At 35.5% G+C, this 23,271-nt stretch overlaps 2 protein-coding genes across 2 annotated transcripts; both read right to left on the bottom strand.

Annotated features, from left to right (window-relative positions):
* Positions 1-3,449: 3,449 nt before the first annotated feature.
* Positions 3,450-10,437, bottom strand: LOC136802305 (radial spoke head 14 homolog). Its single transcript, XM_067059021.1, has 9 exons — positions 10,225-10,437; positions 9,521-9,626; positions 8,431-8,517; positions 7,997-8,058; positions 7,767-7,839; positions 7,039-7,118; positions 4,759-4,907; positions 4,291-4,407; positions 3,450-3,737 (listed from the first exon to the last, which is right to left on the bottom strand). The coding sequence occupies exons 1-9, from the start codon at positions 10,315-10,317 to the stop codon at positions 3,476-3,478; spliced, it is 1,029 nt and encodes a 342-aa protein (XP_066915122.1). The 5' UTR covers positions 10,318-10,437; the 3' UTR covers positions 3,450-3,475.
* Positions 10,438-10,884: 447 nt separating this feature from the next.
* On the bottom strand, positions 10,885-23,161 carry LOC136802362 (cell cycle control protein 50A-like). Its single transcript, XM_067059089.1, has 7 exons — positions 23,022-23,161; positions 15,844-15,977; positions 15,209-15,394; positions 14,713-14,887; positions 14,128-14,457; positions 13,649-13,811; positions 10,885-12,350 (listed from the first exon to the last, which is right to left on the bottom strand). Exons 1-7 carry the CDS (start codon positions 23,077-23,079, stop codon positions 12,335-12,337), a joined length of 1,062 nt encoding a protein of 353 aa, XP_066915190.1. The 5' UTR covers positions 23,080-23,161; the 3' UTR covers positions 10,885-12,334.
* Between the last annotated feature and the right edge of the window lie 110 nt (positions 23,162-23,271).

Genomic DNA, 23,271 nt, shown 5'->3' with positions numbered 1-23,271 from the left:
TATCATCAAAAGTGGCAGCGTTTCGGTAAGATTTCTCAGGAGCGGATACGAATAGAACTTCCGTTTTCGCAGGTTTGTCTGGATGTTCTAGGTCACCTTTATGGATTTCCATACCGAAAAGATCGAAATGTTCAATAAGTAGCGGTGAGTACTCAGCCAAAATCTCGCGAGATTCGAAAAGTACTGCAGTGTCGTCTGCATATTCGGAGTCTTCGACTGGGAATTCGGAACCTTTGGCATTGTAACGACGACCCGTCATCTGGAAATCATTTTTTGTGTGGAAAAGACAGAGTGGTCGGTTCGTTTTCTTTCTCCAGGTGATCATGATTGCAGCGATGAAGATGGTGAACAGGGCCGGTCCTAATATGTCTCCTTGTTTGACGCCTATTGTGCATTTCAGCGTGTGGGACACTTCGTCGACTACGAATTTCACTTGGAAGGATGAATGAAGTGATTTGAGCAGCGAAACGAGCTTCTTTGGCGTACCGAATTTCTCAAGGACCATCCATAGAAGTTGGCGAGGGACCCTATCAAAGGCTTTGACAAGGTCTAGAAACAGTATCCAAGTCTCTTGATTATGCTCTCTGCGTTTCTTTATTGCCAGCTTGACAGAAAACACCGCATCTACGCAACCCCTATCTTTTCGAAAACCGCATTGAGTTTCATGATCTAGGCTCTCGATAAGTGGTTGAAGTCGACTGTGAATCAGGATAGCAATTACTTTATAAGAGGATTCTAAGAGCATAATGCCTCGATAGTTCCCGGGCTTTCTTAAATCCCCCTTTTTAGGTAATATCCTGAGGAGACCAGTGTTCCAATCGGTAGGGCAAATTTCGTTCACCCATATATCAACGATAATATCTTTAAGTAGATTAAAACATACGTTGTCCTCAAGTAGAGTTTTGAACATTTGAGGTGTAAGAGACGAATCTCCCGGTGCTTTGTTCTTGAGGCGACCGATGGCTTTACGTATCTCATTGTCATCTGGGATATAATCAATATTCGGAAAAATCGGTCGTTGTTCTAATAGGTCTAACACAGATGGATCGAAAGTAGCTGGTCTGTCGTAGAGATTCTCAAAATGGTCACGGAACACATTAGCATTTTCTTCAGGGCTGGTACATCTGTCACCGTTCGGTTTCATCATCATCGTTTGCTTGCTTGGGGGAGGTTTTTCCATTCCCCTTTTTAAAAGTTTAATGCTGTCCCAATATGCCTGAGTACCGGTACGAGTAGTGTCTCTTTGATTTACTTTATCACAGACACTTTTAACCCAATTGTTCTTTGCCCTTGAGATGGCAGATTTCAACTGCTTCCGAGCGACACGAAGGTTTTCAGTGGTCCTTCTTGTAACACGATTCATTTTACATAGTATAGCAAGGTTTCTCTTTTCAATCAAATTTGACAATTCAGTTTCATTTTCGGTGAACCAGTCTGGACTAACACAAGCTTTTTGTGGCAATACAGTTGAAGCAGCAGAAGTCATAGCAGTAGTGAGAACTTCGTATTTATCAACAAGCGGATTCGAGTGTTGTATTCCATCATGAACTATTCGATTGAAATCTTTACTAGCATCAATGTCATTCAGTAAAACATTACTATCGAGCTTTCTCAGAGGATTACATTGTCGGGATTTTCTAAAGTTCAACATAATTTTCAATCTACATCGAATCGCAAGGTGATCGCTATCAACTAACGGTTGTCTTACTGATGCATCGGTAAAACGGCAAAAGTCTGATTTTTCGGATATAAGATGATCGATTTGATGTGGTAGCTTTGAACGTGGATGAGTCCAAGTTGCATAATTTCGTTTTCGGAAATATGTTGTTATTGCGACAAGGTTCAACGTTTCGAGGAAGGTGAGAAAGCGAACACCGGCTTCATTGCGATGCGGTAAGCCAAATTTTCCGATTGATGGTTTTTCCTCCTCAGGTTTTCTCTCATAGCTAATACCGAGAGATGAGTTACAGTCACATCCTATCATCAAGATATCCTCCTTTGCTTTGTTACGTATACATTGTTCAAGATTATCAAGGAATTCTCTCCAAACATTGTCTTTTGCAACGCCAATTGGAGCATAAGCAGAGATCAAATAAATGCTAACGTTTTTTCCTCGTGCGTCTTGACAAATTAAACGAACAGCCACAATCCGACTACCAAAGTTATTAAATACTGTTCTACCAGAAGCATTCCATGCTCTCGTTGCTTCTTTGCTCAGAACAATAGCAACACCTTCTTTTCCGCGAAGGAAAGATATCTCGAGAAATCGCTAAAATTTCAAACCTCCGTTTTGGGGGCCATTAGAAAAAAGCTACCTATCTTTAAGCGATTGAAAAATATTGTTGAAATTGAAAATGTTGAAAAAGAACTTCCAGGAAATAAAGTAGAGATGTTAAAGGTTTTCATGCAGCAAATATTTTTGTAAAATCTTTGAGAGAAATTTTAAATTTGATCGCCGTTTTGGGGGCCACATACTGTAGTACGAAAATGTATCGTATCTCTATATGATGCAAGGACTTTTCATCAAGTACGTCATGTATAACCCCTGTATCTCTTAAAACAATTACCAAAAGGTGATTATCTCCCTAGTCTGAATCGCTGACCTTAGATATACTTCCTATGAGAAACTTTTTCGCTAAAGGATGAACAGAAGCTAATTACCCCCCTTGAGTGAGATCTCTAATCGTTTTCTAATGGAATGAAAACACTCACTTCTAAGAAATTTCGTTGAAAAAAGGTGTTATACATAGTATATTATTTCGAAACAAAAGTTTGTTCGAGTTTAAGAGACATTCGAGTTATAATATAATAGAGATTCGAGCTAAAGAGACACCGCATGTAGGGATGCAGGAACCGGCTATAAATGAATACCATTTCATTGCAAAAGGATGTCATGTTTAATGCTGTAGAAATGAATCTTGACAACCATAACAGTTTGCGTCAAAATTCGTGCAAGAAAACACACTGCATTCTGTGTGACCGAGACTCGCCGAGTCCTGTAAAAAGCATTCCACCCCTTCAGTTAACCCCATGACCATTGTTATTAATAAATTTACAAGTATGTAATCAATAAATATACAGCATCAAATATCAATCGTTCAATTATTTTTCATTATATTAGTCTCGAATAATTTACACCCAGTAAAAACTTTTTAATAAACTTTATGTACAACCATAATGTGAATGGGTAGCTAAAAACCTAAACACACTTTTAAATATTTACAGTATAGAAATGAAATGTGCAAAATGCTTGCAAAGTCTCCATTGACTATAATATATGGTCACTCTGCAAATACAAATAGATGAGATTTTTCCATAATATATCAAAGTCACGAAAGTGGTCTCTGCAACCTGAGGTCTTAGAAGACGAAATATATTCAGTGGAGTTGGGGAATATAAGTACAGCGTGACCATTAAGTTAGTCGATAGAAAACAAATGCCAGAAATCATAAGGTTATTAATAAGTAATAAATATCTAAGGTTTCCAAGTGATTGTTCGCTCAGCAATCTGGGCGGCTTTTCGAATAGCCTGACTGTCAGGATCGTTTTTCAATTCTACTATATCTGTCAAAGATCTCAAAAGTTCCGAGCGTGCTTTCGGCGCTTCAGACAGCGTAGTGAGCGCTTTCAATGCATTTAAGCGGAGTTCAACGGATGGTTCTTTAAGCAGTTTCAATAATCGCGGAAGAGCGTTTGCATCTAATGCCAAATATTTGCCGTGCGTCGTGATGGTGATTCTGTAAAATAATAAATAATATACTGATGAAAAATAGGGGAACATGATTTTGTTAAAACTTGTCTACTATTCCCATAAACTTAATTTTTCCTCTGTCTTAGGGCATTTAAAAATTAACACTGAAGTATTGGCGGGTTTTGTTATAAAAACGAAAAAGGATAAAAAGAAATTCTTGCTACCGGGTGTTTCAAAAAACTTGTACAAGACGCTTCTACATGACGATTTTTCGAAAGAGAATTTTTTCCAGTTTTTTCGAATTTTCTTCATAACTTTTGAACAAGTGAAGCAAATTCCAAATATGATAGCTCAAAATTTAAGTCAGCCTTTCCTCTTTTTGATGACGAAAAGTTACAACATTTTTAGTTTTCGCAAAATCTTAATTCAAACTTGTACACTTCTTTTGAAACACCCGGTATGGGCAGTGTATAATTTCCAGAAATGAAAAGAGACAAATTTGAAACGCGAGACGGAAATGCAACTTCATCACTTTCAATCAGACAGCTTTTGCAACATTAGTGATTCAAGAGATATTCAAAAAGAATATAAAGACTTACACCATGAGGGCAGCGCATGCTTGTGACTTGACATCCATAAAATCATCAGACAATAAACGACAGAGAGATGCCACCGTCCCTTCCTGACACGCTTTGTCTTTCCCTGCTGTCGGGAAACTAAAACAAACATGAGTTTACTTATACTTACTTACGAGTTTACTAAGATTACTTGCAGCATGCAGCGCTCAAACTCAAACGCTGACAAGACAGTGATGATTAGCGAAAGTAAATTGGCCAAAGGAAGTTTTTCTCAATTCTTCTTTTCAATAACCACGGGCAAAATCTAAGAAATTAATCTGTAAACTAGAGAAAATAAGCTAAATTAAGGCATCTACAGGCTTACACAGCCATTTAAATATCCCTAATTTACACCCCTTCCATACCGCGCGAACGACGATTTGAAAAACTATCGTTAATTGTGCTTCTTATGGGTCGTACATCATCATCAATATCTTAAAGCATTCTAACCTGAGCTCTTTAACGTCCATGGCGGCTTTGGCGCGAATTTCACGATCAGGGCTGTTCAATAGAGATGTAAAGATTGCCATTGCATCGCATTCCAGGGCTTCTTGGTGTTTCACCCGCATACAACGGTGTAGAGTGTCCAGAATTAATAACTGAGAAAGATAAAAGAAGAGAGGGACGATCAGTTCAAGTGATGAAAAAGCGTCCTTTAAGGTGGTAGTCTACTGAGAAATGGAAAAAGTCATTTTTTTACTTTTTTTGTAATAACTTTTGAAATATTTAAGATATCTCAATGAAACTTTCCACAATGGTAGTAAAACTATTAAAAATGCAAAATATGAAAAAAAAATTCTAAAAATAGCACAGACGGGGGTGATACCGACCAGGGGGTTACGTACTATAGTTTTCTCCATACAGGTTTTTAAAGACTTCTAAAACGTTTTAGCAAAAGATTTTTGGTATGGTGGTTGGTATCCATCAAAGGCAGAGGATGAGTGAAAAAAAAATTAATAATTATTTTCCAGGGGGTCTGGAACCTAAAAAACGTGATTTTTGAGATTTAGAACCAATGACAGATTTTTTTGAATTTTTTCTTCACTCATCCTCTGCCAAATGGTACAAGAAACAACCCCTGAAAATTTCATGGAGCTAGCACTTTTCAATCCCGAGAAAAACCTGCATAGGCGTTAGCAAACCCCCGGAAACGCGTTTTGAGAAAATCAAAGAAAAAGATAAAAATTTGCAAAAATGGGTATTATTTTAAGCTGGAAAGCTCTTTTCAAAAAATCTTTTCCCTGAATACTCATCCAACCAGTCAGGTTTCAAAAGTTAAAGTAAAACATTTCACAAAAATTGATAAAATATCCAAAAATCAACAAAAACATGTTGCGCTAAAGTCATGGTATACATAGCAAAGTTTGCGGTAATCTTGCGATAACATCAAATTTGGGTGAAAACAGCCACATAAGTGTGTCAAAATGTTCATTGAAAGTCCAGCATGACTCTCTGTAGGCATGAAAACTTTTTGTGTGCATATTTTTATTTACATAGACTAGATGACAATGAGCAATGAGCTGGCTTGACCGAAGGAAGGCTGTTATGAGTGGCGGGTGTCAGATGAGAATGTGCGTCTCCAGAAGTTAGGTCCAGTTCATTATAATGCATATTTCCATCTCTGTTACATCATGTTGTGCTTGGAAATATCTCAGTTACATTTAAATCCACTACAAAACATAATGTGAGCCACCAAAAGCACACCGCCTATATGCTCAAAACAAAATGGCGGCAACTTAAATGTTTTTCGTAGAAATCCAGCAACATAACCAATGTACAGCAACTTTATAGCTTCTGTAGGGTCTATTCTTCATTTAAACAAAACATTTCCATCAAATAAATTAAGTTTTGATCTAAAACTTGCCAAGAAATCTGCAGAATCATGCTTACAGCTTGCTTTTCAGCTTGTTTTGATGTGTTACACTACTGAACCTACCATCTTTAATTTTAAGGATGACGTAATGCCACGGAAAATAATATTTTGACGCTCGAAAAGGGCGTAAAAAGAGCTTTCTTTTGGTGTATCACATTGCTATGTTCCGACCGAGATTGAAGAAATAAGTCCTTAGCAACGGGATTTTTTCCGTTGCTAGGGCGATTTTTCAAGCACCCAGTAGGACAAAAATGCTCACTGCGACCTGAAAAATAAAGATATCTCTCTGAAATTTCCAGGAGATGTTCAGAAAGACCTAAGGATTTCAAAACACCCAAAAACCAAAATTCGACAATTTTTTCGATGATTTTCCATTTCTCAGTAGACTACCACCTTAAGATAGACGCAAAACGGATAAATGTGTTGCGTTGCTGGTAAATACATTATAACACGAAAACAGGTAGACATGTATTCACAGCAAAGATACAGTGTTAATTAAAAAGCCCGAATAGTTTAAGCCAGCCGCGGTGCACTTTGAAAATGAACGAAAACTTTTTGTCAACCATTTTTGCCTGCAAAAAAGATTGCGTCATTAAAAAAGTTTCGAGCGCAAAATAATGTCAGATTTTCCCAATGGAATTGCTTCATTTTTCAACCAACCAATGACTTTACAAAGACGTTAAAAAGTTCTCGCTCATTTCGCGCGAAAGTGGAGAAGCCCAGCCTTTAAATACTTTTAATAAGATAAGCTTAAAGACTGTACACGTCAATCGACTTTAGCTGAATTTCTTTCGTTTTAAAATGTCGGTTGTCAAAAGCGGAACTACCGATTTATATCGAGCAATATGATATATCACCTTTATATCGTCCGTACTGTCATCAGCAAGTTTCTTGATCAAAACACCAATCAATCCGCATTCTACGATGGCTTCAGCGCCTAAAAAATACAAATCGAAAAAACTTAAAACCAGCCACTTATAGCAGACTCCATTTTTTGTCTTTGCTTGAGGTGTAAGCAAATCCATGCCATTAGATCCAGTCCCTTTTTAGATAAAAGCAAACAGAAAACAATGACCAAAACGGACCAATACTGCAATAGACCATTTGTTTCAAATTTTTGAGGTATTTTCATGTTCTTACATAGTTTCATAAACTTTGATGGAATTTTTGAAAACGAAAGTGAAAAAATTCAAGATGGCGATATCCTCTAGTACTTCAGTGGATTTAGCGCCATCAAAATCATCAAGGAGAAAAGTTTAGTCAGAAGTAGACTCTAGTCTAATTAAACCAACATGAGGTCTGTTACTCAATATTCATTTCTCTTATATGCACTGAAACTATTGACTGGATCAGGCTTCCCATATAAAAGGGAAAAGTGTATAAAGGAATATGATATCTGTTGTGATATCTTAGTGCTAGTCGATATTTTCAGTAGTTCTGCATTCAACTAAGTGAGAGTATTGTTTTTCCCTTGCAGCTTGCATAAAACTTGACGCACCAGAAAGCTAGAGATGTCTTATCTTTTGTAATTTTCCTCCCAGGATAATCTGATGTTTTACTGAGAAAACCTGAACATAAAACCAACCTAACGGTATAGAGGAGAGCATTTCCATTGTTTTGTGGGTATTCACGCGAACTTCTCTACAACCATCGTCAAACTAAAATAATGAGCAATTTGAAAAGTAATTTAAAATACATAACATTTTGATAGTATTCAAATTCTCTACTCGTAGAAAAGTACTCTTTACTAGAAATTCAGGGGAATCTTGATCCCAAAGAGACAAAACGTCACATGACAAGGATGTGATACCTTACCAGTTTCGATAAAGGTTTGATGGCACCAACATCTATGAGTGCTTGTCTTCCAATTGAATGACCTAATTTGAGATGATAAAAAATAGAAGTTCAATTTCTGGAAAAATAATGACAGTAAATTTTAGATGCATTTATTAGATGTTTTACCATTCCAGGGGACTAAGTCGACAAGAATTAGAAAAATCAGACAAAATAGACCCAATTTAGGAAATCTTTTCTTCATCCATTTCTATTTGATGGTCTAATCAGTTTTAACCAAACAAAAAAACCTTCAAAGTCATATCTCCCGTGATATTTCATCCTTTGTTTAGAGGCCTAAAAGCATAAAAATCTACTCGAGAAGGACTTTTTTAATAAAACATAGGAATAATACTTCATTAAGTAGCCAGCTTTAAAATATGATTACGTAGATGGAAACAGAATGTGTTACTTACCTGAAATGATGAGTTTACATTCGGTAGCTTTCATTCGGACAACTGCATCTTTACTTGATAACAATTTCTTCAACGATTGAACGATGGCTGAAAATAATAAGAACCAATGAAATAAAGTGAATATTTTAGTCTAGTTAACCGAAACCTCTTCAGAGTTTAATACTTTTCTCTGGATACTATTAACAGTGGCGTGGACCTATATCGACTAGCATTTATCTTGAGCATCTCTCCATCTCGAAAAAAAAAAACCTGGTCTTAAAAATGATCTATTGATTTAGTCTGTCTGTACTAATATTCATTAAGGTAGGAACCCGATTAGTATGGTTCTCCTCCTAACTGTGTATAACAACCATAGTGCAGTGGTAGAGCATCCGGCTACGGGTTGTAAGGTTGTGGGTTGTTGTTGCAACCCCCAGCCGGGTCATACCAAAGACTCTCAAAATGGTACTTGATGCCTCTCTGCTTGATGCTAAGCAATTAAGAGAAGGATCAAGGGTAAGTGGAGAAATCCAGGGAGAAAAAGTGGTGCCCTCTCCTATCTTCGGGTAGATAGCTATCGAAAGAGGAGTCTTTGGGGCGCTTCCGAATGCAGTCGCAGCCCGGGGGGGGGGCAGCCAAGCAAAATGACTGACGGGTATGTGCGGGCACTAAGGGTGTATTTTTCAAGACATCCGAAATGCACTGTAAGGGTGGGTTTTTGCCGCCTGCGCTGTAAGGGTAGAAATTTCAGAAAATTTTTGAAAAATCTAGATATTGTGACCAAAAATGCTAGAATCTTGACCATTTTTTGCACGAAAAGGATAGAAAATTTTGGGGAAAATGCACTCTAAGGGTATGATTTTCACTGATTTTTGCTGCACTGTAAGGGTGCAATTTTAAAAGCCAATTTTTGGCCCGCACATACCGTCAGTCCGCAAACCCAGTGCCCCCCCCGGGAGTCGCAGACTTACTTACTATAACAACAGACAATGGTAAGTACTGAAAGCCATCATTCAATAAAAAGCAGTGAAAAGTGAAAATTAAATGAGACGATCCTAAGAAAAACAAACTATGCTTAGGAGCGTCCGTCAATCAGAAGGTCAACACTTACAGCATTCTATTGCGGTGGAGATTTTCTCTGGGTCATGTAGAGCATCACATAAAGCCATCAAAGCTTTTTGTTGTGTATGCAAATCTGTTGAATTCAACTCCTCGTCCTGTACCATGGTTGAGGAGGAAAAGAAACGTTGAATATATCACAGAAAAACCTTAAAGAGGTATTATATAATAATCTATATACCCTCTCTCTATAACCTCTATAAAGAGGTCAACATCTGAACTTATTGTGTGAAAAAATTTATAGCAACTTTTTGTCATCACCAACACCAACCCAAGTAACGTTGTCTCTTGGCTATGATACTAGAAAATTACACTCTTTATTTGGATATTCAAGAAAAAATGTGTACCCCCTATGTTGAGGAGGTCTTTTTGGGAAAAGTGATACCCCTAGATTTTTGACCTCGTTGTATTGACCACTCTGGATTTTCAACCTCATTTTACTGACCACCCTGGATTTTCAACCTCATTTTACTGACCAACCAGGATTTTTGAACTCGAAAAATCAGATCCCCCTGGATTTTCTATTTTCCAGACCACCCCGGATGTCACACCTCAACATAGGGGGTACAGAATATTTCTGAAATAGTCTATTCTACTTTTTCGGCCTACTATTAAAATTTGATACCAAAGTCCCAAATATATTTTAAACCAAGATTTTAAAAGACATTACAACGAGAATAATCTAAAGTAACGTACCAATTTGGGAATTGCTCTTTGTCCGTAAGCCAATCTGGCTTTGGTAGGGTCGACATCAGGTGGTAGTTCAGCTGAAATCAATGTGCTTGCCATCTTTTTAAAGTGATCAATATCCCAACAAATCACTTTAAACAACCACCAAATCTGAAGAATCTCTATAATCAACCACTTACAACTTGCAACATTTTTTTCAATTTTTATATTTTTTGTTGTTCTCCTAACGATAAAAAATAATATTGTTTTTAATTTGGACGATAAAATGTTTACCATTTTTTCACATGCCAACTAAATTTTCTGACAAAAGAAAAAAACAAAAGAATTGAAACCCCCAGACATGAGAAATATAGGGATATCAATTCCCCCATTGAGTTTCTGTTCGTTATTTTTATCCCAACTGGCTGAAAAAATCCTACTGGGTCTAAAAATTCACCAACAACAAATAGCATTGCAAGTACCAAAGCTTGAGACATTTTTGTGAAAAAAATTGCTTAAAAGGTGTTGAGCAAAACCTGAATATTTTTTTGTATATTACCATAGGTAGGCGGCAGTAGGTGGTATCTGCAGACAGTATATTTCAAACAATCCGAATAAGAACATCCTTCCAATTGAGGTAATTTATTACAAAGACCTCATTGACTCGAGATCATAACAACAATGCAATCGGAACATGAACATAAATATATTTCTTGAAAGATGGGCCTTTACAATCACGAAAAGAAAAATTGTAAAATTAAAATGTATATATAAATCCTGACGAAATAAATTATTACTTTTAATAACAAGATATTTTTCCTGGCTTTGTGACATGAGATCTGACAAATTAAAATGGCCATTAGTTCAATATTTTATAGCCGTCTTGAATGCTTCAGAATCTGAAAAATAATACTTTTAACAATAAAGGAAAAAAAAAAAAAAAATTCATAAAATGTGATTAGCCCTTAAAATGACTTACGTATATTATACAAGGCAAAAGGTCCAATCTCGAAAGTAGTGTCTGAGAAAACTGGGTATTTTTCTGTTTGGCTAACCTTAAATCTTGAGCTTGGCCCTTTTTTCGTAGTGAGGGGGATCCCATCTACATGAAAAAAGGTCAATCTCAAAATTTAAAGTTAGCAAAACAGAAAGATTCTTAGTTTCCTCAGACACTAATTTTGAGATTGGATCTTTTGCCTTGATGACAGCGAATTACGAAGAAATAAAAAAGACTGTCAGAAAAAAATAGTCAAAACATGAAACACAATATAAAGTCTTTCTCAATATAATTTGCAGCTGAGACAAAAATGGCTGTAACTTTTGATAGAATACGGATCAGATAGCGGTTTTGAGCTCGTTAAAAATATATTCAAAAGTGAAATTTCAGAAAAATCGTTTTGTTGTTCCATTCAACCCTCGTTTCTTTCAACAAGCACAAAAATTACAGCCTATTTTATCATCCACTGAAGATTATATTGAGACAGACTTTAGTGTATCAAACACTTAAAGAAAACTGTACAAAATATCTAATTAAAATGAAAATTTTTAATGTCGTGAATAAAAATTAAATGATCTAAATATAAAAATTCATCTTATTTACAGGAAGATTGAATAATTATGACATTAAACAATTATTTATAATATCAGCTGAAGATAATTGTTTTATAAATTCAGAATAATCGAGCTACATAAGGAAGGAAATTTTGAGTGACTGTTTCTTGCAGTCTTAAAGTTAAAAAAGAGAGTTAATTTTCAAGTTTTTCTATCTCACTTTTCAGATTCATTTCTGCAAAATTTTAGAGGTATGAAAAGCTTATAGAATGAAAATATAGAAATTTTAATTTTTCTTTCTTCAAAATATCAACAAGGTGCTGTGCTGTGCTATTGGTTAAACTGTTAATGTAAATCTGGTGTATTTTTTATATAATTATAGGCCTTTGATATTGTTTGAAGACTGGAGTCGGTCGGAAAAAGGCATGGTAAAATAATATACATCAAGTAAAGTTGGTGCCATCCAAAACCTATTCCATACAAATTCAATTCATTTCTTACTACATACAAGTGGAATAAATTGTGCAAGATGCTTTCACTTTGCCTTTGATTTTCATGGTTTGGCAACAATGGTAACTTTTACTCATCATCTTGAGTTACCCCTAAAAATGATCAAGTTTGAAGAGATGAGAAAAGCTTACTAAGTCCTGAGTAGACAGAATATTATTGGAAATCAAAATTGACTTATGATGTGGTAAAATGAAGATGGTTTTCAGAGGTGGCGCACATTACCATACAATTATTAATTTTCATTATGAATTATAAGGATGAAGAAAGCATACAAACTAAAATCTATGGTGGATGTTGATGTGGAAAAATTAAAAAAATACAGCATGTACCATGAAGAAGTTTTTTAACACTTTTAATTTAAATTCAATTTTCTCCTAAGTTCTACAAACATCAGAAGAATGACTTCTTTTGCATCAGAGAAAAAAGATTAGGCTTTTGGATTTTTCATTCATCAAATTTTAGGTTTTTTAATTCTAGACTTTGATAGTGGACTTTATTCCTCCTGAGATTCCATAGCGTCAGCCCCCCTAATAGTTTGGGGGGGGGTTACAGCCTCCAAAAAGCCCAAAAAAGGTGGGGGCTAAAGATGTTTCAAATATTTGGGGGATCTAATGAACTTGGGGGAGCTGAAATCTCATCATTTAACATGGTTGCTAAATACTGAATACTTCATCTTAATGGTTGGCTTATATTACTCAAATTAAAGCTCGTGAAGCTGAAAGCCCTTAGGGCTACCAAAAATTTCATGAATCTTTAGGGGGACTTAAAACTCACGGGGGACCTAATTTTTTGCCTGGGACCTAAACCAAGGCTGACACCATGAAGATGTTTGCTTCAGATTTTATGCGATTAATTGCGTAAAATCTAATCACTCTTGCAGTCTCCTGCAAAAGCTCTGATAAATCATCATTTGTCATTTCTTTGCACGAAATAAATGATTTAAAGCACTCATGAATATTTAAACTTTATATTATTTTGAACATAATTTTGGATCCACTTTCCCAAATTCGATATACACTATCCACCAAAAATTTAATTTATCTTTTTTCTTTCTAATACCAATACTATGTACTTTTTGTATACTCCCAAAAGGATTCTATGTTTTTATTGAGAAACTTTTTTCATAGTAAAAGTAAATCATTTTACATTTGAAAATCCTTTGGGTGGAACTGACAGTAAAACATTTTCTTACTTGTTGAAAAATAAATGTTCTGGTTATAGAGCACTTTTTATCCTTCTTTGTAATACAAAAATATTAACTTTGTTACAACTCATTGAACTTGAGGAAATTTTATTCAAAATGTTAATTTTTTTCATGGTGCATCCAGTGCATTGGGAAACATACGACAAACACGTTATTTTTTCAAAAAAATAAGAGTTACTAACTTACTTGTTGTGTTTTTTGTGAATAAAAAGGAAAACAAAGCCAAAGACCAAGCATAACGCTCCAACAACAGTGTAACAAGTCCCCAAGAAAGAATTCTTTCCTCCAATCCATGAGGCTGTTGTTATGATAAACTTCTTCTTTCCACCAAAGCTCTTCACAGGGTAGTCTATAATAGTAGAATAGTAGAATTATTGTTTTAGAGGAAATTATTAACTTTTAGTATATCAACACTTTTTTTAGTGAACTTACTTTTTTTTTTGTTTATACCAAAAACTCCTTATTGCTTAGTTTAAATTCAGATTTTCACACTTAAAAAAAAAGAATCTTCATAAAATGTAGGGTTAGGAAGGGAAAACCTTTGAACTGGAACTGATGTTATGAGATGAGATGGAAGACAAAATGTCTTTAATTTAATTGACATCAGATGTGTGAATCATATTGAAATTATCTGAAAAATTATTTCCCATATAAAAAATACTAACTGTAGTCGATTTTCAATGTGTATTCTCCAATGATTAAACCATCTTGATAATTTTTGTTAACCTGGCTTGATGTATCCAATTTTCGGTACAATTTTCGAAAAGTAGGAAAGGCTGCAACTCTCATCCAGACAATGAAGTCTTCGTTGACCATTTGGTTATCGAGTGCTGAAATTGGGATATTCCAATCTTTTGGTTTTGCAAAAGTGTCAAGTTTGGAGATAGGCGATGGATTCTTGAATTTTGTTTCACGGTCACTTTTCCAGGAAATTCCTGTGGAAGTCAGGGGTACTGTTGTGCTTAGATCACTTGCGTGGTATAAAGTGAAAACATCTATGAAAAGAAAGGTACATAAATTAAAGTCTATCTGATAAAATGCAATGAACTCATAGCTTTTTCTACAGCAGCAAGTCAAAAGATGGAAGTTGTTCCGACTAATAAAATAAATTGTCAATTTACAGAACAGTTCAATGTAATAATAATCCGATAAATATTAAAAAAAGATGGAGTTTAAAAGTCGAATATTGAGAAAGGAAAAAAGATCAGTGATGATCTAGGAGTAAAATATGTTGAAATGTTCACTTTTACCTGTGAACATGCTGTTAGCAACAGCACCACATGGTACAATTGGTCTTGTCTCATTGTGTGTTGAATTGCCAACCAAACCTTTGTCAAAAGGTGCTGCGCAGTTGGGACTTACTTTATCAGATAGTTTACCATGAAGTTGAGCATCATCTCTTGAGCGTACATATCTTCTGTGATTCTAAATGGTTGAATAAATTTCTCTTCATTCATTATGAATAAGAACTTTGACAACCTCAACAGTTAAAAAATCCACGCACTTAATGGTACTTAACACTAACAGCCGATAGATAGATAAAAATCAACAAAGAAAGCTGTTGCTTTTCACAATCAAATACCATAATTCTCAAACTTTAGAATGAAATTGATTCACAATAATTAAAGCTATTTTGATTCAAATCAATCAATGTGTTATAGTGTTATAGCCGTAAACAATAAGAAATTGTACTGATTGTAAAGCTTTTCTTATGATTGCATTGTTAAAGTTTTGTCAAAATATTACCTGGTAAAAATTGTCAAGGCCGTAGTAAAAGTAGATGTCACCATCCCATTTTTCATTCAATTTGAATTTAATTTCACATTTGCAAGCTAGGAACTTATTTTGATCTGGACTTGTGATGCCTTCATCCTTAGTGATGCATTGCCTGCATGCCTCATTGTCTGTGTATTCAATGATTTTCTCTCTGATCTGAAAGCAAATGTGTAGATTTTTAGTTGCATGTACAGTAAATCAAAAGAGAAAAAACAATCAGCTCAATCTTTCTGCATGTCCTTTTGACTTTGTCTTTTTTTCTGTGCACTGACAAAAAGTTTCTTTATATTGTAAAACGTGATGAATTAAAAATTGAAGAAAAAACAAAAAAACAAAACAATTTTGATGAAAAGAACCTCGTCTGAATTGAATCAGACAGATAATAATAACAAATATTTTAGTGAATATAATTATTTGGCTGGCATTTCATGACCAGTGTATGAAAATCTAATTGAGTTTTTTGCTATTTTTATTTCTGTTATTGTTATCTCAGATCTAGTGGTCAGTTCTGCCCACATTGCAATCTGTTTCTTCTAACGCAAATGTGAGGTGAACTCAAGTTATGGTAACAATGAACATACAACTTAAAATTTTTGTTGACTTACACCATTCGATGAGACAAGCAATGTTATACCCAATGGTAGAAAGACAACAGCAGTTAGAAAAAAGATTGGTAACACAGTTGATGCAGTTAAAACAGGTTGCCATGCTTTCATCTGTTGTTGTTTGAATGGTGAATCTACAAATTCAAAACGTTTTATTATAGTGAAGGCTTGAAAATAAATAAAGGATTTAACACTTCTAGCACATCAAAGCATATAAGTTGTTTCATTTAGGTTCCATGCACAGAATCACATATTTACCTTAGAAGGCTTTTTGCTTAGTCAAAAGAAAGAAAGCTTGAACACAGGGAAACTAAAAATCTTTAGTAAATTTACTGGTGGTCTCACTCGATTTTAATTTAATTTTCTTGAGTTAGTCTCAACCAAGTGATAAATAACAATATATTTTGTGATTCCATAACCAATTAACTGACATCCCTTGGTCAGTGTCCACATCAGTTTAGATCTCGGGGATGCATACCTCAGGCCGACCCCAAAAAAAATTTTGTTTACGGTCCACTGGCCGGGTGAAATTTTTTTTTCACCTGGCCGAATTTTTTTTTTATAAGGACCAAATAGATAACAGATGAAACTTTCTTTATAAAAACCTTTACTCATGACTCATTCAAACTGTTACATCATTCCTATATAAACACTCTTCAAAAAGTTTGTTTATTTAGCATGCTTTCTGGACGTTAAAGATCAAATAAATAGTGTTATGCATATTAAATCAATTTATTAGAATGAAAAGTTAGTTGATTCTTAGAGAAAAAAAATCACAAAATACAGCTTTTTGTAATTAATAACAACACATTTCTTTCAGTGAAAGAAAGAAGAAAGAAAAAATATAAAGACAGAATGTGGGGCAACACTAACAGCCAGAGCAAAGAGATGATTTTTTTCTTCCTAATTTTTTTATTAAATATTAGAAATCATGAAAAGGACCAAAAAAAAATTTTTCCCGGCCGCCTGCATGACTTTTTTTTCGTCACCCAGTGGACCGGAAACGAAAGATTTTTTAGGGTCGGCCTCAATGGGGGAGACAAACAAATAAAGTTAAATTTCAGCCTCTATAAGTTCTTGCTGAGATGAGAAAGGAAAACTATTTTTAGATCAAAGTCATTATCTCTCTAACTGCCACTTACTGGGGTGCAATAGAATGACTTAACAGCTCTTGTCAAAAAATATAAAAATTGCACTTCTGACCAGTTCTGACACCTGGATTCGCTAGTGTGACTAACATATAATGAGTTGGATGAGATTTAGACTATTAGTTTTATCCTCCCTATCATGTACTTAAGTTTAAACACCACTGCCAAGATTAAGATTGTTAAAGGTTATTAAAGATTCCTACAAAAGAATAAAGGAAATCTTGACCAGTCATTTTCTGTCAGCTGAATGATTGAGACATTTCCTATTTTGGCCTATTTATTTAGACCTGCGTAGTGTTAAAACTCAGGTACCACTATTCCTCTGCAGCAGGTACTTGAGTCACTTGTCAACCATGACTGATTCATTCATCCCCCCCCCCCCCAGACAGCTTACAATTAGGCTAGGCTAGACTTACCTCTTTTCTATTTCAACAATAGTCGAATGTGCTCAACACACTGGACTCAACTTCAGTGGCTTCAAATCATTCATAGGGCGAATTGTAGACCCCCTAGATATTCAACCAACGAACAAGTTTGCCAAATTTCAGCCATATCCGACCATTTTTGAGGCCTGTAGGCTGCTCCAAAGTTTTAGCCATTTTGGCGAGAAACTTGTAACCAGGCCTCAAATATCAAAATTTTTGAAAAATGAAAAAAGCACTCCCAGATATTGGCCCAAGGAAAAAGAGTGCCAAATTTCAGCCAAATCCGACAATTTTTAACGTTTCCAAGCTGCCCCAAAGTTTTAGCCTCGTTTTGGCGAAAAACTAGTCCCCAGGCCCCAAAAATCAAAATTTTTGAAAAATGAAAAAAAACGCTCCAGATATTCACCCAAGGAAAAGTGTGCTAAATTTTAGTGTCCAACAATTTTTGAAGTCTCCAGGCTGCCTCAAAGTTTTGGGACATAGACAGACAGACAGACATTCTCAGATTCTAGCTCAACTCAAGTCGAGAATAAAATGCTTAACATAGTTGACACATAATACACATCGACAGAAGTATTCCCCATGCTATTTTTATATTGAAATCTGCAAAAAAAGTGGTCTCTTCTTCTCAGTTGCTTCTGTAATTTGCTCCATTGGAAAGTCTTTTTTAAATTTCAACCAATGAGATTGCCATATATGATGAAGGTTAAAACAAATGGCCTAAATTTTTGGCACTAATGGCTTTTTGGGACCTTGGATAACAACTAGTCATATAACTTTATTTGTATCAAATGTTGATTCTAAGGGTTGAAAGGTGAATTTTAGTTTTTCTTCTTTTTCTTCATGTTTTCGCCAATCTAGGCAGCCTTCATATTATATACCACAGGAAAACTCATGAAGCCTGCCAACGTTACTTTGGGTTTGCCAAATCTCCAAGCTTGGTATGAGCAATCATTTTTCCCCACTTACTGTAGTTTTTTTCTTTGATCTTTTATTGGTTCCTTTTGTTGATTACTTCTTGCATCATCAATGCACCTCATTTCTTGAAATAATGGAAACACGTATTTCCCAAGCTGCCAATGGGCCATCCCATAAAATTTTTGTTACTCCCCGTCAGACGACGTGCATTTTTAAATTTTTTCTAGCCTCAGAAATAATTTTTCTTTTCCAGTGGTGGTTGGAAGTTCCGATGAACTCCATGTACTTTTGCAAAAGGCATCAGAAACTCCACTCTTTTAATTGCCTTTTTCACTTCCATTGCCTTGGAAATTCATACATTTTTTTCTCTCGCCTTGGAAATTTCGATTTTTGCTAAAAACTTTTGCCCTCAGAAATCATGTTACCCCTGTTAGGGACCCTCGACAAAAAACTTTCGAATTTTTTATCGGCATTGGGCCGATAAGGGGGTGGGGGGTCCAACTACATACCGATAAAAAACACGTATTGGGACGAAAATCTTTCCAGCCAATTTCTTTCTGATTTTGTCCACAAACTCCACTGAAAGCATACAATTTCACTTGCTCTCACCTTCGAGCACAAATTCGCAACTTTAAAAGTACAGTTTTGAATTAGCTTTGATAAAAAAACTCTTTTTTCATTGGCCAGCGTGGTGCCATTTCCTTCCCGAAGACGGGTGGGAAGGCGAGATCAACGCGATGGCGGACATGATTGGAAAAAATTGCGTTTGCGAAGATGTAAAAGTTGGTTTCAAAAATTTTGGCCGATAAGAGCAAGGGCAGTGAGGCTTGAACTTTGATTTTTGAGGATTACGATTTTACCAGCTTTTTAGCGATTTTTGCCTCGCTAACCCAAATCTCGCAACCTCTTTACCTTAAATATATATAGTCTAGAAGTATAAAACCTTCAACTACTCAAAATGGAAAGAATAAAGAGAAAAACCCACAAAACAAAAAGACAATACAAATACAACAAAAATCTAGAATGAACATTCACAGAAAATCAATCAGGTTGGAGTAGAAAAGGAAAATATGATGACATAGAAATCCGTCAATGTAAAACTAGTGATCTAAAATGACTTTAAGGAAGAAAGTAACTCAATATGAGTTAAGATGGAATGAAGTAACTCAATATGAGTCAAAAAATATTTCAAGAAAACACATTATCTGTTCCTCAGTTTTCGACCTACACAGGATTTCGGCCTTTTACGAAAATATCCTCCTATATGATGGAAATAGGGTTGTGTAGGTAGGCCAAGCAGTGTTAATTAAACACCACCACAGATCAGGGCTCGAAATAGCGGTCGGACATCGGACATTGTCCGACCCAATTGCTGAAATGTCTGACCCAAATCGATTCTAGTCGGACATCATGTCCGACCCAATTACTTTCGGTGCCTTCAAAAAATTTGTCAGATGCGTTGTGAAATTTCCAAAAGAAATTATAATTTACATAGAATTAGTAACTTCTTTATTTACACACAAAAACTCTCAAAGCTGCGATCATTAGTGTTAGATATTCATTTTGTGTGATGCTTTTTCTCAACAAATGAAAGCATGCTTCAAGTAAAATCATGGGCTTCTGACCATTAATTGGCATTTGTTTAGCTTCTTCATGATCAATGTAAAATTCTATCAGAAGCTTGTATTAGTACTACCTTAAAGGAAGAAATTTTGGCGGGAATTTAATTTGGCGGATGGCCGAAAAAGTTTTTTAGAGGGAATTTAATTTGGCGGATGGACGAAAAAACTAAATTTGGCGGGAATTTAATTTGGCGTTTGCTGAAAAATTTATCCTTAAAATGGCGTAAAACAGCAAAAAAAATGCAAAAACACCTTTAAAAGAGATCATATTTTCAAAAAGTTTAATTTGGCGGGAACTTAATTTGGCGGATTCTGGCCAAATCCGCCAAATTTACTTTCCGCCAAAATTTCTTCCTTTAAGGTAGTAATAACATGGTTTAGAGGGTGATTTGGGATTAATAACGATGGGTTATTAATCCAAAATCACCCGAGAATACCATGTTATTCCGCGTTAATTATATGGTCAAAAAGAGAATTGAAGAACACTCAATCGCTATTCTTTTCGAAACTTATAAAAACATTCAAAACTATAAAAAACCTTCGACTGACACTCTTATTTTGATTGGTTTAAAAATTTTGTACGATATTTTGTTAACCAATCAAAATATCCTACGATACTTTTCTTTCAACCAATAGAAATTTTTGGTTACATCAGGGCGATTACAAAAAAGCGGGGCTATTACGGATTTATCACCCCGCTCGTCCTTTACAAATCAAAGCTAAATGTAATCAACCATATAATTATACTTGAAATATACCCCACATAAAAATCAATCGGACATGTCCGACCCATTTTACTTTAAAAGCCTTAGAACATGTCCGACCCAAATCAATTTTTGATCGGACAATGTGTCCGACCACCTAAATATCGTTATTTCGAGCCCTGACAGATAAAATATAGTAAAAAGATGTGTTTATTGAAAGTATAAAACGCGCGCAATAATATAAAATAAACTAAAACGTAAAAACCACGGAACCAGCCGAAGAAACTAAAATTACAATGAGAAAAGAAGTATACTTTCTACTAGACAAAGTTGCCACACCTTTGACACGTTTCTGCCACAACGTTGAAGAAAGCATACTAGAAGAGAAGGAACTGGGATTGGATTGCCACTATCCAACCCTGTGGCTCTCACACACATTTTACAGTTCAAAGAATAAGATGGAAAGAGTGGGGAAAGAATGAGAATTTAAAAAATCGGACTATAACCCGGTTCGAAGCCCCGTACACCGTGACCGCTCACCGCAAGAGCTGGCGAACGAGTGAATCTTGAGAGAGTTGAAATCTTGAAAATTCTGAAAAATGACGAACTATAACCCGTCGAAGACTGTAATCTAACTTTGCGTTTTCAGCACCTTGACATCGCATTCTTTGTATAAAAACTTTGGCTTTAACTTTCAAGTCCTCGAAAAGTAACGTAGAACGAGCAATCCTGAGAAGTTCATCAACAAAAGAAGAATAAAAAATCGATTCTGGCAAGTTGCTATCTTTATGCTGCATTCGGACTATGGAAAAAGGAAATGCATCCCGTTTATCAAACAACTTATAAATAAATATCCCGTCTTTGATGGTAATATCTAGGTTTAAAAAAGAAGCATGATTACCAGAGTGCTCAATTTTGAGTTCAAGCTCATCTGGATAGATATCTCTATACACAGACTGAAACAAGTTACCGTCATTGATCGCACACAAATCATCAATGAATCTTTTAGTCGAATGAAAATGGCGAGCCTTAACCTTATTTTCCTCAATGACTCTGCTCATATACCTTTGTTCGTATTGGTAGAGGAAAAGATTAGCCCAAAATGGCGCCGGATCGATTCTCATACAACCGCTTATCCTCTAGAGGCATACAGCCCCTCATTTTCTTTCTTCTTCAAATCTCTACAAGATGGGATAGGCTTTGAATAAAATTAAAATTTGAAAAATCTTCTGGAGTAGCTAATATAATGTAGCTATGACTTAGAGTACCCTGCCCAGTTGGCGACCGAAATTTTTTTGATTCAAATTTTTCACTTACTTTTTACTTTTTTGAAAATCCTTTTCAACCAACGGTTAGACAACTTTTAACATGCTCTTCGTGTTTGTTTTGATTTTTTATTTGAGGCGATCTTCTTAGAATAAAAAACTTTCGAAGCGAGCGGTACTAGTGCCCAGTTCCCGACCGACGTACCAGTCTGCAACCGAAAGCAAGAAGGAAAAAATCAGTGCTCTACTTACAGGTAAGGTCGTATTAATTAATCAGAATGATAAAAAAACTCATAAGCTTTCCCGTATTACATTTATTTACACTCGTTCTTTTGTTTTAAAATAGCTTACTTACATTTCCCTTCGGCATGTTTTTTCAGAATTTTTCTTCAAGTCGCCATTTTTTTCTAAAGTTTGTTTTTGTTTTGTTTTGAAAGTGGCGGTCTATGGAGAGTCTTCATTTGATAAAAACGCGGGAATTTTTTATGTCTGTTTTTTTCTCTTCGCGTCTGGAATGTTTTGATCGCAATGTAGAGTCTTCTTTTTCATTTTTTGAGTTTGGTCGGTCGCAGACTGGACGTCAAATTTCGAAGCTGATTGCATCAACTTTTTTATCAATATTTCAAACGAAGGAAACTGTATCGAGCTGATTTTTACAGAAATGCTTTCTAACATATTCATCGTTTTGGACAAGTATTTTTTGGAGTGGGAGTTGAAGCGTTTTTTCTTACGAAGCTTTTTTGTCCACAGGTAGCCATTTTTTATTTTTTTCGAAAAATCTGGGTTTTTCATGTGCTTCCGTGCAAAGTTGGATCTTTTGGATTCTACTCATTCTTTTCTAGAACTTTTTTTTTACACAGTACGGGAAATAGGTCAAGGCAGATTACTACCAAAAGAAATTCTCAAGAGGTTTGTTTTTGCATGACTTTTCTGGGTTCAAAGACGTTCGGTCGCCAACTAGACCGGTCGCCAACTGGGCAGGGGACTCTATACAAAACTTTCAAAATGCTACAAAAAAATCAGAAAACAACCAACGAAGGACGGTCGGGGAAACTTTCCCCTGATTAAAAGCCAATGAAGTAAATATTTTCCTTACTACTAGGTCTCCTTGTTTTCTCCTCATCGTCTTGATTTTTCTTTTTAAAACACCCCATTTTTTATCCAGATTTTGTATGGAGGTATTCGGTTCCCTGATTTTTGACTGGAGGGGAATTTTTCCTCCGGCTCCTTCGTGATGTTTTGTTATGGATCCTTCTTACCAAGTTGGACATCAAACCATACTCACAAAGCCGAAGGATTTTGTGGACCATTCTTTCTTTAGTTTAGTAGACAATGCAGTACGGAAT

This window comes from Clytia hemisphaerica, unplaced genomic scaffold (genome assembly GCF_902728285.1).
Source record: "Clytia hemisphaerica strain Z4C2 unplaced genomic scaffold, Clytia hemisphaerica genome assembly, whole genome shotgun sequence".
Classification (NCBI taxonomy): Eukaryota; Metazoa; Cnidaria; class Hydrozoa; order Leptothecata; family Clytiidae; genus Clytia; species Clytia hemisphaerica.
This window is presented reverse-complemented; position numbering and strand designations above follow the sequence as displayed.

Coding starts and splice junctions, on each gene's coding strand:
- LOC136802362 (XM_067059089.1), bottom strand. CDS start 23,079: ATGGGGTGTTTTAAAAAGAAAAATCAAGACGATGAGGAGAAAACAAGG. Junction 14,888..15,208: donor GCCTTGACAATTTTTACCAG/GTAATATTTTGA, acceptor TCAACCATTTAG/AATCACAGAAGATATGTACG. Junction 13,812..14,127: donor CACATTGAAAATCGACTACA/GTTAGTATTTTT, acceptor CTACTATTATAG/ACTACCCTGTGAAGAGCTTT.
- LOC136802305 (XM_067059021.1), bottom strand. CDS start 10,317: ATGGCAAGCACATTGATTTCAGCTGAACTACCACCTGATGTCGACCCT. Junction 8,059..8,430: donor ATGTAAACTCATCATTTCAG/GTAAGTAACACA, acceptor ATCTCAAATTAG/GTCATTCAATTGGAAGACAA. Junction 4,408..4,758: donor ATGGACGTTAAAGAGCTCAG/GTTAGAATGCTT, acceptor TGTTTGTTTTAG/TTTCCCGACAGCAGGGAAAG.